Source organism: Camelus bactrianus, chromosome 15 (genome assembly GCF_048773025.1).
Source record: "Camelus bactrianus isolate YW-2024 breed Bactrian camel chromosome 15, ASM4877302v1, whole genome shotgun sequence".
NCBI classification, from domain to species: Eukaryota; Metazoa; Chordata; class Mammalia; order Artiodactyla; family Camelidae; genus Camelus; species Camelus bactrianus.
This window is the reverse complement of record NC_133553.1, coordinates 66,788,727-66,803,413: the sequence shown is the minus strand read 5'-3', so window position 1 is coordinate 66,803,413 and position 14,687 is coordinate 66,788,727. Positions and strand designations below refer to the sequence as shown.

Here is a 14,687-nt window from a genome sequence, read left to right as displayed (position 1 = left end):
CTCTTCAGTGCCATCCTCAGAGCCGGTTAGTGCAGGGGGGTAGGGCAGGGGTGGTTCCAGTTTTCTCCCAGGAGGGGTTTGGGGGGTCTCAGCCAGTCCTGGGAGCAAGTCCCTCAGCACCATGGCAGCCACAGCTTAAGAGGGGCTTCTGCTCCCCTTCCCCAGCCCACCCCCAGTCCAACAAAGGGAGGGAGGCCAGGCTGGCCAGTCTGCTCCAAACAGCGCTGTACCTACAGCCAGCCGCACACAGGTCATCTTCTCTTCGGGCCATATCCTGCTGCCAGCACCTTTCTCACACTGGTGACTGGAGCCACGTGTGGGGTGGGCCTTTGCTGCAGAGGCCTCTGGACCGTGGGGATTGCTGCGGGGGGAGAGGGGCAACCGAGCGAGAAGCCCCAGGGGAGTGGTCTGGGGGGACAGCATCCAGGGAGAATGTTCGAGGTCTCCCCCAGGGCAGGGAATGGATCTGGGCTGGGGCTGGGGCCACTGAAGCAGGCGAGCATGAGTCAGGCAGGGCAGGCCAGTCTGTAAACATTGCTAGCCAGAGTGGGGGTGTCTCCAGTCTTGCACCCTCCCGCTGGGCCAGGATGTCTGTCACCGCTGCGATGTCATCCAGCGGCTCAATAGCTGTGGCACCAGGAAGTGGTTGAGGGGAGGGGGCTAGTCAGCGTTTAGGCCCCAGACCGCCCCAGCCCTGAGCATCACCTGTCACTAGGAAAGCAAAGCCTGGATCCCAGCCGAGATTGTGTTATCCTGCAGGAGCGGCCCCTCATCTGGGCCCCCTGGGGCCACAGATTCTGACAAGTCTACAGGATACGGGGGGCAGGGTGGACAGGGAGATGGGGGTGGGCAGAAGTGGATGAAGAAATCAAGAAAGAGGAGAACGAAAGCAGAGCCAGGCAAGTGAAGGGTCAGAGGGAGAGACAGGAATCCGCGTGCAGGAAGGAAACAGAAAAGAAGAAATTAGAAGAATCTGTGAAATGAATCTGGGTGTATGGGGTTTTGTTTTGAACTTTGGTGGAGGTGGCGTTAAGAAGAGTTGGAGAAAGAAAGGAATACAGCAGAACTGGTGGGACTTGGGTCTCCAGAGTTCTGCCTTAGCCCAAAGTGTGCTTCCTCTCTGTTTCCATCATCTAGGCTCCTGTGAAGCCCCCAACTCAACTTCCCGTTAGATCCCAGGACGCACTTTCACTCACCCATCTCATGGTACAAGGACCCCTGCTTGGCCAGTACTTGGGGTGGTTTCCGGGGAGCAGAGCTTTCAATTTGCATTATTTCATCACAGCACTGCCTCCACTGACCTGAAGGGAGAGCACTGATGGGGGTGAGTAGGGGAGGATTGTGATGAATTCTAACAGATAACCTAGGACCAACAGTATGGAAGCTGCAGAGATGTATTTCAACAAAACAAAAAAGTTCCTTACTGAGAGATTCCAAGATGAAACGGGATGGACGCCTTATATGCATGCAGTGATTTCCCCACTATTAGAAATGTGCAAGTCCAGACCAGCCACTGGGCAAGGATTTTTTAGATGGAACTCAACTGTCACAGGGGTAACCAGACCAGAATCACAGCATGTTAGATCTGAAAGGAATCTTAGAGATCTTCTAGTCCAGTCTGCTATTTTATAGGCCTGGACAGGGAAGTGATCACTCAGAAGCAGCCCAGTTTGCTGTGGAGAGCAGGGCGCAGAGCACGGTCTCCTTCAATCCAGTGATCCACATCCTTGCTGCTCAAAGTGTGTGTGGTCCACGGACCAGCAGCTTCAGCATCACCTGGGAAACAAAATCTGTATTTTATTGAACAAGACCCCCGCCACCTCCCCCCAGCATGGTTTTAAGGTAATTGCAGAGGTGCAAAAGTAAAGCAGGAACAAGCAAATGCTTCTTCAGCGTCTAGCCTCTACAGGTGTCACGTCAGGGGAACTGCACCTCTTCAGAGAGAGGAAATGGAAAGTCACATGGAAAGGGTGTGGAGGAGTGTCAGAGAATCCACGTGAGAAGGATTGGGACCAAAGATGCCATCAATCTGCTCTGGCCCCCAAGGTCTCTGCTGAAGGGACAGCATGTGGGCTTTACAAGAACCATATCTAGAAGTGGCACAACCTACATCCCACTGGCCAGGGCCAGGTCATGATTTACATCAAGCGTCTAATGCCTCCCAAGTTGTGTTCTACCAAAGGCTGGTGGTGCCAGAGGAAGCTGGAATGGGGCTAGGAGGTGGCTCTGGACCCAAGGTGCCTGTGTCTGCCCAGAGTCTCTGGGCCCCCCTACGGGGACCCTAACCAGATGCTGTCTCCACAAAGCCCACAACTGCATTTCTAAACAAAGGTCACATTTCATCTCACAGCCCATCTCCCCGGGCTGGTGCCTTTAGACTGAGGTTCCCCGCATACCTCAGGAAGACACTGCATAGCTCCCTGCCCCTCTCCAGATGGGAAACAAATGATCCCCTGCTGCTTGCTTTACTATGAGTCAATCGGAAGTTATTTATTTTCTAAAAGTATAAAAACACATACAAAAATGGACTCACTCTTGGCTAGAATGAGATAATACCATTGTAACGAACATCCCTGTGGGCAAGGCCACTGTGGAGAAAGGACTGCTCCCAAACTGTTAGTAATCTTGGTCATCACTATGCCCAGGACTCTAAATTACACATTGACAACAGGCTAAGTTTTATTAAACCAGACTCATAAAAGTAAGGACTGTGCTCCTCCAGGCTGATAAAATATAATTCCAAGGCTCTGAGGAAAATACTTGTATGATGTCAGTCCCAAGGAACTTTTCTCCCCAAGAGTTGATTGGTCACTTTCTGTGGAAGAAAAGAAAGGCAGGAAAGAAGTTAGATACCCCTGCCGTCAGAGGCAGACGGCCACTCCTCACCCCAGACGTGTCGCTGAGGAGACCAGCGTGGTTCTCCCCAAACCTTATTTCTCTTTCCCAGCAACAGAAATGATGGTAATTATACAAAAAAATACTTCCTGAAGTGTTTAGGAAAGATGATCTACAGTGTATTATAGTCTGTACAGAAATGTAACAGTAGTTATAATCTTAAGAGACTAATCCATCCATCAGTTCACAAACTCACAAGCACAGTGAGGGCCTCGGCTCGGGCCTCCCCGCCTGAGGGAGCCCAGCCTGGGCTCCGGCATGTGCTCCAGAAGGAGTTCTCCAGCCTCACATCGGCCTGGTATGAGCTCATCTTTTGGTTTCTGACTTTCAGAGTCCTCTGGGGGTGAAGTGGAGGGTTGGGAAGGAAATGAGAACAGTGAAGGATCTGGACCTTTAGGCACAGTAGCCCATCTGCTTTCTTCAGGAATTAATTGGTAGCAAGTCCCCTGGCTTGTGAGGCTCTGGGACTTGCAGCACCACTGGTTCCACGGGGGCAATGGGCAGGAAGTGGTGGTGGCTTCCAGGATCTGACTCCTCAAACTGTCAGCTCTTATGCCACACTTGGACATTTCCCAGTTTATCTGAAAATTTCTAGTGGTATACGATTTACCTACAAGGGGCATAAAACTATCACTTGGGCCTCTGGAACAAAAGCTCAACAATTCCGATGTAGGCATTTCCAGCATGATGTCTGAACTGACTCCTAAGTATGAAATTTGCTTTCACTCCAAATGTCTGCCTGGGAGGTGCCTTCTTTAGATCTGCCTTTTGAGATTTTTAAATTTGAAATCTAGCTGCAGGTGCTTTAATCTTTTAAATTTCAGCAGTGGTACAGTGTGTCATGAGCTTAAGTTCACTCTGCAAATACAGTTAATGCAAACAGGTCAGATGGATTTTTCTCACTTTCTCTTTCCCCTGACAAACCTCACCAATCCTGCTCTAGGAATGACTGACCTTCTTGTACAGCTGGGCTCGCAGCCGGTATGACTTATATTCCGATCTCCTCTTTTCCTCTTCTCTTTTTTTCTGAACTTCTGGAAGCTGCTCATAAATCCTTAGGAATGGCACCAATGGAAAGACAGAAAGCAGTGAGTTCACCTGACCACACAGGCCCACGATCGCTGCTCACCACATTGCCCTAAGCTCTACTGCCCTCCAGCCACTCAGCCCCTCAGGCAGGCCATGGGCCTGCTGGGTGCCCAGCTTCCTGTTAGGCACGTGGATCCAAAGAACCCTGGGCTGGAGTGCTCACGATCTGGAGAGGGATACAGGGGAATAAAAACACAATAAAATCCTGCTGATAGTGATTATTCTGGGAAAGGAGTGGGACAAAGGAGTGGAGATAAACTTCTTTCATTCTATATGCAAAGATGTATGGCTACAATATAAGATAATGCCTATGTATTGCTATCATTTTTAAACATGGAAAATAATGTGAAAGAAAAATATAATAATGGTCATATCTACAAAATTCTACATAGAGTTACAGGAAAAGAAAAAACTTATTCTGACTGAAGGAGGTCAGGGAAGGTTAAGCCTGAGGTGGGTCTTGAAGACTAGTTAGGAGCAGAAACGGGAGTGAGTGAGTGGGGGTGGGGGTGGGAAGGAGTGTTGGTAAGAACAGAGTCGAGGCTTCCAAAGACCCACGGACCACACTTTGAGAATTGCTTGATTAAAGCATCCCTTTGAATTACCTATAAGGAAAGGGTTTACCAAATGGAAAGTGAAAACAAGATTTCAAGAAGAATGCTTTTATTACTGAAGGTAAATTGTTTTCAAGCACTATGTGGGCTATAAAACTGGTCTTATTAAAGGAAGTCTCTAATGAATCCCTAAAAGGTAACCAACCCTTTACTCAGTTACTCCATGGCAGTCTCACGAGCAATGTATACATATCTCTAATTAATTAATTAATAGCCAATGAATGCAATGGCACAAAATTCAAAAAGTATAAAAAGGTAAAAAATTAGTCTCTCTCCTGCCTCTGCACTCTAGTCACTCAGTTCTTTTTCCCAAAGACAACCACTATCACCAGTTTTTTGGGTGTCCTTCCACAGATAGTCTGTGCATACAAAAATACACCCATCTATGTAAGCACAAGCACTTCTTTTCAAAAACTACAGACAGTAGCAGCATACATATGCTTCTGAAATTTGGTTTATTTTTTAAGCCTAACTTACTATATCTTGGAGACTATCCCCTTATCTATCACTGTATTGGATAAATTTCTAGAAAAAGGACTGCTGAGATAAAGGGTAAGGCCCCAAATAAGTATTTAACTTTATTTCAAAGTAGTTTTTATTTATATTTAAGTTTCTAACAAGGACAAGAGTAAAGCATGCAAATTAGTGGCAATGCTTTGTATCTTTTGTAAATGAATCATCTATACCATGATTGCTCTTTTTCATCTCTTTTTCAGAGCCATAAATGAGAAACTACTTTTAAAATTAATTTTCTCATGATGTTTTAACTACAGCATAATGCCTTTATTCTGAGGCCAAGCCTGAGCTCCTGACCAGTTGGTGGCCTGATTTATCCTTTTATAGTTACTTATTCTTTTGGCCTTACCGTTTAGATCTCTGAATCATTTCCTTCTTTCCAATAGGCCTTTTCTTTTGGGCAGCCAGGAAGCCTAAGCAAGAGAAGAAGCAGTTCTTAGTGGATTGTCTTTTTTTTTTTAATTGAGGTCTAGTGGATTTACAATATTACATTAGTTTCAGGTGTACAACATAGTGGTTTACAATCTTTAAAATTTATACTCCATTTAGTTATTATAAAAATATATTCCCTGTGCTGTACAACATATCCTTGTAGCTTATTTATTTTATACACGGTAGTTTGTACCTCTCAGTCCCTTATCCCTACCTTGTCTCTCCCCACTGGTAACCACTAGTTTGTTCTCTATATCTGTGAGTCTGTTTCTTTTTTGTTATATTTACTGGTTTTATTTTTTCAGATTCCACATGTAAGTGGTGTAATACAGCGTTTGTCTCTGTCTGTCTGACTTATTTCACTTGGCATAATATCCTCCAGGCTGATGCATGTTGTTGCAAAAGGCAAAATTTCATCCTTTTTTTATGGCTGAGCAGCAGTGGTGTCACCCACATCAGCCCCTAAAAACTGAAGGGCCTGCGCCTTGATTTTTCTCTGTGTTTCCATACCAGTCCCTGTGAGCAGAAGGACACTTGCCCTGATTTATTTTTGTGTTTGTTTCAAAGGTACCTGGCATTTGGCAGAGATGTTTTGCAGCTGTACCTTGAGAGATATACAGTGGTCAACTCCCCAGACCGTTTCTGACTTGACCACAAGAATGAGCCTGCACAGATGAGCACAGGTGAGACTGGGATGGGTCTGAAAGTTACCACTGCTTCATTACCATGCTGACAGCTCGGCCCCAGAAGGGTGATTTGTACTCTGCAAGGCACAGTCTGTGCCATGTGCAAAGGACCATGGGAGACTGCGCATGCCCTGGCTGCCCCTGAAAACTCCGCCCCTCTCCTCAAGCCCTAATGACCTATCTGCCTCTTAACCCTTAAATTCCCTTACTCCTCTCCCTTCAGGGAGAAAGTATCTTTGAGCATGAGCTCTCCCTTCTGCACTTCTTGATCAAGGAATAGTTTCTGCTCTGCTATATTGAACCTGGTCTTGTTTAACTGACGTTTGTGATTCAGGGCAAAGGACCTACTGAGGGGTCCCCAACCCTTAGGGGATCAGTGACAGTGGGTTACCTCTTCATAAGGAAGGGTGTGTTGCTGAAGAGCTGTGAGAGGCTGCAGCTGCGGCTTTGTGCCCCATCCTGAGCTGGCAGTGCTGGGCGGTGAGCAATGGCCAAGGCCAAGGCTACACCATGATGACTGTGACAGCAGCCTGAGGGCTTCTGAAGATAACAACACCGCAGCACGAACTAGACAGTGCAAATCCAAACACTGACCAGTTTATAAGTAAGCCAGCGGTGAAAGCATCAGGTAGGACTTCATAGTTTTCTCACAGCTTTCATGTGTCATTTTATTGAGATCTTCCATCTAGCATAACTGTTAAGAGCACAGACTTCAGTGCCAGCCCACTTAGGTTCAAATCCCAGCTTATAAGGTGTGTAATATTGGGCAAGGTACTTCATCTCTTTTTGCCTCAGTTTTCTCATCTGTGAAACAGGCATATTAATAGTATCCACCTCAGAGAGGTGTTGTAAGCATTAAACAAGAACAGTGTCTGGACAAAACATAAGGGCTATAAAAGTTTATCATTATTGCCACTCTATGAAGTAAGCCAGCCTGGAATCAGCTTCCCCTCACTGTAAACATTATACTTTTGCAATTTACTTGCTCATGATGACAGAGCTGGTTTTTAAAAACACCCCTTTTTTTTGGGTGCACACTGTCATTTTTGAGATGGAGTGACAGGGCAAGAATAAATGGGCTTATTTGGATCATGAAGGTGCTGAGAGTTAAACTGGGCAGATTCTGCTACCAAAAGAGATTTGAGTCTCGGTGAGGAAAGTCACTTTCTGACCATATAACTTGCCTGGCATTGAGCAGTGCTCCCTTGCATGAAGCAGACTTTGCCCTCTCTGCCCAGAAACAGGAAAGTGGACAGGCGGAGCGTACCTCTCTTGGGGAGCAGGGGGTGCACGGGGCCCCGGCAGCCCTGCCATCCCCGCCCAGTGTTGAACAGTGCGTCCCGCTCGCTCTGCAGCATGTTCTGCATCTTCCTCTCCTGGACTATTAACTTCAGGCGCTTTATCCGTTCCCCGGAGCGGGAGATGAAGTCAGGTCTGTGAAGGTGAAGTGATTCCTGAGGAGAAAAAGTCCCCAACTTCATGTTAATGGTGCAGTCTTTTCTCCAAGGGCCCAGAAAACAGTGCCTGTCTAACAGGTCTGGAAAGCCTGTTTGCAAAGTACGGAAGATGTCTAGAGTTGAAGAATGGTCAGACAACTCCCTGCGGGGGAGAGCTCCAGCAGGAAAATCAGAGGGATCAAAGAACTGACTTTGGAATAAGTCAAGAACCAAGACTGTGGCAATTACAAGTCTCCCCAGTGTTGATGGGACAGAGCTCGGCCCACTGTGCTGTTTTAAATTTCCCTTCAAACAAATCCATCATTAAATAACAATTCCTTTAGCTCCCTGGGTACTTGTAAAGAAGAGGCTTGGTGCCTTTAAAACTTCATGTTAAGCAGAAATAGGAGTCATGTAAACGGGGGAACAGATACAAGGCTGAAACAAACATCAGGCCTCTACTGCACTCCACGTGCAGGTTTCTATCTACAAACCCAGTGAGCAGCTACACAACACCCATCCCTGCCTTGTCCCTAGATACTGAGGGCGACACACTGCTTGTGATGGATAACAGTAAGGCAGCCTTTGATCAATGAGTGTGGAAACAGATGAGCTGTGGAGGTGCTAGAAACAAGGCTCACAGGACTGCACTTCAGAAGGCCAAGTCACAGATTTAACTTTTCTGTATCTTGCCCTTTCTTCCTCCTTAAGCATATGGCTAAAATTAACTCAGTGTCACTGCACCTGCAGGGTCACTCTCACAAATGGCTTCGGTGGCTCTCTGCCCAGGCCTGCTAGTGAGCTGGGGCTGTCCATGGGCTGTCCCTGCCAGTTCTGCTCCCGTAGTGGCTCCCTCCAGGGTTTGGTACTGGTGATGGGTGCAAACCAGGCGACACCAGGGCCGTGAAGCATGGGCAGGTTTTCCTTCTTAGGAACAGACTTCACATTTTCCACAGGAACAAACCATGAAACTCCTACAGGAAATATTTTTAAGAAAGAAAGAAGATTTTTCATTTTTCTCATCAGAGACATGTGCATAATAATACAGTCTCTCAGGGACCCTGCTCTCAAGAGGTCACCAGCATGCCCCGAAGTCTGCTTAACTACAGGTATGACTCCGTAATTGTAGGGCTGGATACAGTCAGCCCCCTGCATCTGTGCATGTGGAACCCTTGGATTCAGAGGGCAGTCTGTACTACGCCACTCTACATAAAGGACTTGAGCATTCATGGATTTTGGCATCCACGAGGGGTCCTGGAACCAATCCCCTGCAGATGTGCAGGGATGACTGTACTTTGAAAATTTGCCAAGATGGTGCTGGGGGACGGTGGGGTCTATACTGAGTCATTTAGAAACAAAGAACCTTAGCATTGCAAGAGACTTGAAATTCACTAGTTTTTCTGCTAGGAAAGTGAGAATCATAAACTGACCTTCACAGCAACTCTGCTTGTTCTTCCTTAACTTTTTGTCTCCAATACAATTGGTAAGGAGCTTTTTCTCTTCTATTTTTTCTTCTGACCAAGAAGTCACATCACTGTCCTCTTCTACTCTAGTCTTGCTCGAACTTGGAGTTGGGAAAGTCATTCCAACATCTCGAGTGTGTTTTCTGACACCATTCACAATCTCCAAGTTACCTGAGGGGAAAAATCACAGATCGTCTCTGGGAGCAGCCTTGAGACTTAGTTGGCAGGTGGAGTCACATAAAGCAAATGAAAACTTTTTAAGGCTTCAAAAATGCAGGCTACTGCCTCCTTTAGGTGGGTGAAGGGGTGTGAGTGAGAGGGGTCAGAGAGAGAAAGAGAGAAGGGGCTCTTACTTCTAAGTCGGTTTAGATATTAGAAGGAAAGAACTACTAATATGGATTTAATGGGAAAAGGATTTCAGTTCTGATCCCATGTGAAAAAGACAGTAAATTGTTACAGTCCTACTGCAGTTACCTAGGTAAGGAAGAGGTTGACAGATGGAAAGACATGACTTGAAGGGAAGATTTTTATCAAGGGGGAAGTTTATTCTTATTTTATAAAATCAAAAGATATAGAAAGTCAAAAAGTGACCTCCTTCCCACTCCTGTTCTCCATTAAGTTTATAACCCCATGATTCCAGATACATTTTTGCACACATTTAAGCATTTCTCTTCCTTCTTTTATTTTTTTAAATACATGTAGTAGCATGCTATATACTGTTCTGTACTTTGCTTTTTCTTTTTAATTATTTATCTTAGCGATCTTGATATATTAGTAGAAAAAGATTCCTCATTCTATGTAGGATTTCATTGCATGGATATAAAATAATGTATTTAACCATTTGGTCATTGATGGACATCTAAGTTGATTTAAATTTTCTGCTTAAACTAAATAATACTTCAGAGGTTAATGCTGTACACGTGTCATTTTGCTCCCATGCGCTGTGTATCTATAGGCTAAATCCCCAAAGTAAAAGTGCTGGGTCAAAGTAATTCTGATAGAAACTGCCAACTTATAAGTACTCCCAACTTATACCCCCACTAGAATGTAGTATTTCCTTACACTCTTGCCCACAAAATTGCTATTCAGCGTAGACTTCGGCAGAAATCTGACAGGTGAAGAACGGTGTCTGAGTATTATTTACATCTTTACTTCTTCTGTTGGGGGTAAGCTTGAGCATCTTATCACAGGTTTAAGAGCCACCTGTATTTCAATGGAAATGTTTAAAGTAACTTACCTGCTTGGACACCCTTGTTTAACATATGTACATTTTGCTTGATGCAAAAGGTAGAGGTCGAGTTCCAGAAACTACTGGTAGAAGATGAAACAGAGTCAGAAGAAATATGGTCTGTCACCTGGAAAAACCAAAGAGATCCTGTTATCATCGCCTGCAGTCAATGGCACAGTTACCCACAAGATAAGAAAACATACAAGTTGCCAAGAGCCCTTTCTAATCCCATTCAAATCGTTGAGATGAAGCTGCCAGGAAGCTTGTGACAATGTGAACACGCTGCTACAGACTGTGCGATAGAGAGGTGAGTGCTACCATAGTTGGATAAGGGTCTGAGCTGTTTTAAGAAGGTAAGACAACAAGAGTGGGTATGTTCCCAGGACTTGAAAAGACTCTGAAGAGGATGCTTGCCAAAGATTAGCCTGTTGGGTCTTCAGGATGGAAGTCTGACTTGATAGCAGCATAAAATTCTGATGAGATAAAGAGGGCAGGAGATAATTAAAGAGAATGAGTGAACTAGAGAATGCTTTCCAATAAGATTAGACATCTTATTCAAGGGTAAATGCCAAAGAGCTGAAAGGTCCCATGACAAGTCCTGAATGAGTGCAGTATTGCAAAAAGCACTTAAAGATTTGAGCCCAAAAGGTTTTTTTAGTTATGTTCAGAGCAAGTAGAGATTGCTCTACTAAAGGGAGCTGATGGTGGAAAGTTAGTAGATGACAAACATTATCAAAATATAGTTGGACAAATATGACATAAAATAGTATTTCTTGAACTTGTCCATCAGAACATCTTCTGGGAGCGTGTTCTAACCCAGAACAATGAATTGGAATTTCTAGGTGAGGGGCCTGGGCATCTATATTCTGAATAAATGCCAGGTGCTTGTCTACTTAAACAAGCTTGGAAGAGTAAATTGAAGCCCAAGTCAGGAAAGGAAATGGAGAGTATCCGCTTCCCTGAACAAATAAACTATATACGTCAGGGCCTTCAGGGAAACTGCAACAGAATCCTCAAGAGAGGAGCTATGCTAGATGTCTGGGGGTAGGAAGTATTTTAATTTTCAAAAAGATAAGCATTGCAAACTGGTGGGTTTAACCATGATGACCTGTAAAATTCAAGAATGGATCATAAACCTGATAATCTGCAAGCATTTGGAGTGTAAAAAAAAAAAAAAAAGATTAGCAAATTTGAGCCAGGGCTCAGTAAGGCAGGCAGAATGCGCCCTGCCAGGCGAGTCTCGTTTTCCCCAGTAGGCACGGCCACTAATCGCAGACCAGAGGAATGTGCAGCAGAGTGCAACTCTACTACATTAAATAATAAATTTGATAAATATACATTTAATAATCTAATTAATAATTTAATTTGATAAATATACATTTAAATTAAATTTGATAAATACATTAAAATGACATAAATAAAAATACTAAATAATACATAAATAATAAAATAAAAAATAAAATACATTTAAAAAATAAATTTGAATAAAATGAGGGCAAGATGGACTTATACAGGTTGCATGACAATATAAAGTTGGTGGAGTTAGCTTTCCCATATAATGCACATCTGGAAGGACCTAAATGGCCATCAGGATCCCAAATAGTAAGAGGAATGATGGGCAGATGAAACAAGGGAGGATTGTAAAGCCCTATGCACTAGGCAGGAGGAATAGCAACAACTTTGATATAGTAGATAAAGCTGAGTCTGTAGTCCAAAGACTGAAGGCAGTCTCAGACCTGCTTTTACTAGCTGTCTCTACTGAGCAAGCCATAACCTCTGTACCAGTTTCTCCATCTAGAAGAGGGAACACCTGCATTTCTGAAATTACAGAAGTGTTACAAAGAACAAGTGATTTAGACTGCAAATGGTAAAAAACTAATATAGAACGATCACACTATTATGATGTTAAGTCAATATGTATGAGTACAGAAAGGGAGGTGAGGAGAGGTCACTGACCAACAATACACTATACTTTTTCAGATGTTAGAAAAAAAAAAAAAAAGAGGACACACACACGCACATACACACACACAACTGAATCACTAAGCTATACACCAGAAATTAACACAACACTGTAAACCGACTACAATTAAAAAAAGAAAAGGGAAAAAAAAAGAATGCAGTATTTGGGAATAAATTTAACAACAGGCGTGCAAGGCTTGAATACTGAAAGCTACAAAACACTGGTGGGAGAAATTAAAGATCTAAATAAGTTGTGGGACATTCCACATAAGTCATTTAAAAATGGGCAAAAGATCTGAACAGACACTTCACCAAATAAGACAGAAAAGCGGCCAAAAGCGTATGAAATAAGTGACATTATCAGTCATCAGGGAAATGCAAATTAGATTCACAATACCACTTCACACCCACTAGGATGGCTATAAAAATAATAATAATAATAAAAGAAGATGGGCAATACTAAGTGTTGACCAGGCAGTGGAGAAATCGGACACTTCACATATTACTGGTGGGAATGTAAAATAGTACAGCCACTTGGGAAAACCTTTGCTATTTTCTTAAAAACTAGACAAAACCTTACCATATGATTCACCAATTCTACTCCTGTATATATCCCAAAGAAATGACAACATATGCAAATGCAAACACAGAAACTTATGTAAATGTTCATAGCAGCATTATTCATATTATCAAAAAAAAAAAAAGAAACAATCGAAGTGTCCAACAACTGGCAATTGGATAAACAAAATGTGCTATAGCCATACAATGGAATTCTAACCAGCAATAAAAAGGAGCTACTGATACATACTATAAAATGGATAACCTTGAAAACATCGTGCTAAGCAAAAGCAGCAAGGTGCGAAAGACTGGATATTCCATGCCTTTATTTACACGAGATGTCCAGAAGAGGAAGGCAGACTGGAGGTTGTCTGGGGCTGGGAATGAGGACTGATTGCCAACAGGTACAAGGGGCTTTCCGAGGTGCCAGAAATGCTGTAAAACTGGATTGTGGTGATGATTGCACAACTTTGTAAATTTACTAAAAATAACTGAATTCTACACATAAAATGGATGAATTTTATGGTATGCAAATTATACTTCAGTAAAGCTGTTTTAAAAATCACTGTAAAGACATGCAAGAACTAGTAACAGTGCTGTACACCAGAAATTGATAACAGCATTGTGAACTGACTATAATTCAATAAAAAAAAAAAAACAACAAAACCTAGTAACAGTGAACAGCTCTGGAATGGAAAGATGAGTGCCTGGGTAACAGAAGAGAGGACACTCTTTATCAAAGACTCTTTCATACATTTAAAATTTTGTAACAGGTGATCTTATTACCAGTTTAAGAAGTGAGAATAAAGAAAACAAAAACATAGGGAAGAGTGCAGCAATGAGGTTTAATAGCTCAGGTGAGTTCAACAGGAGTAAAACATACTTTAGGCCACAGACAGGTTTGGCTTTCAGAAAGGAAGAGGAGACATCTGCTGTGTCAAGTGCTCTCACCATCTGAAGCACAGCATGCTTAGTGCAAAGGGACATGTTTAAAAACAGGAAATCAACAAACTTAGCAGACCCAGATGCTGCCAACTTAGGAAAAGGGAGCAGGAAGTATGACCTGTGAGGAATGGTTCACAGACTGTGGACCTGAGTGAAAATAGTTCAGGGAAGGGAGTGGGGACCTGAGATGTAGATGATTAGATCTATTTTCTGTGCCTTGAGAGAGCAGAACTGGAGACAGAGCCAGGAAATCTAATGCAGACAGAATGTGGATCTTTGTAAGTTTTTAAAACCTTTGCTGACCAGAACCTCAGACAAACGAAAGAGCTGCTGATGAGCAGCAAATGAGTGATGGAGCTGTCGAAGCAGAGGCTGAAGCACCTCGTGGGGCGGAGGCAGCATAAGTGTTGATGGTTTCTTCCAAGAACAAGTCTGAGAACCTCTTGCACTTTCAAAGTACACAACCAATCATGGTCTGCACCACTGGGTGTGAAAGCACATAGGTTTACATCTGATTAAATGAGGAGTCTTGATGTGTGTGTTTCTGTTTCTAGTTCAAATCTCTCTTGCTGATTTAAGTTCACTCCTGCCTATGAAACATTTAAAAATAGAAAACAGTCTGAAATCCTTTCTCAACAAAATATTTAGTTAGCCTTCTAAGATGGTGAAAATCAAAAGGACAGACAAAAACAAGTGTTTTCAAGGATGTGGAATAATGAGAACCTTCATTCATTGCTGCTGGGAATGCAGAATGGTACCAATACTTTGGATAACTGTCTGGTAGTTCCTCAAATGGTTAAACATAGTTACCGTATGATCCAGGGAATATACACTCCTCGACACATGCCCAGAAGAAATATAAA

At 43.4% G+C, this 14,687-nt stretch overlaps 1 protein-coding gene and 1 long non-coding RNA gene across 4 annotated transcripts in view; one reads left to right on the top strand and one right to left on the bottom strand.

The window, feature by feature from the left end:
• Positions 1–114: 114 nt before the first annotated feature.
• Positions 115–13,032, top strand: LOC141573344 (uncharacterized). Its single transcript, XR_012499009.1, has 3 exons — positions 115–1,324; positions 6,114–6,229; positions 10,419–13,032. It is a non-coding gene; the product is annotated as an uncharacterized LOC141573344 (long non-coding RNA).
• ALMS1 (ALMS1 centrosome and basal body associated protein) overlaps positions 2,655–14,687 on the bottom strand; it is a 137,236-nt gene continuing 125,203 nt past the window's right edge. For all 3 annotated transcript variants that reach the window (XM_074341320.1, XM_074341322.1, XM_074341321.1), the window contains 7 exons: positions 10,369–10,486; positions 9,099–9,302; positions 8,413–8,642; positions 7,500–7,686; positions 5,464–5,527; positions 3,850–3,949; positions 2,655–2,815 (listed from right to left, as the gene is read on the bottom strand). In XM_074341320.1, coding sequence (XP_074197421.1) covers positions 2,771–2,815; positions 3,850–3,949; positions 5,464–5,527; positions 7,500–7,686; positions 8,413–8,642; positions 9,099–9,302; positions 10,369–10,486 — 948 coding nt within the window. In that variant the 3' untranslated portion in view covers positions 2,655–2,770. The remainder of the gene's footprint in view (positions 2,816–3,849; positions 3,950–5,463; positions 5,528–7,499; positions 7,687–8,412; positions 8,643–9,098; positions 9,303–10,368; positions 10,487–14,687) is intronic.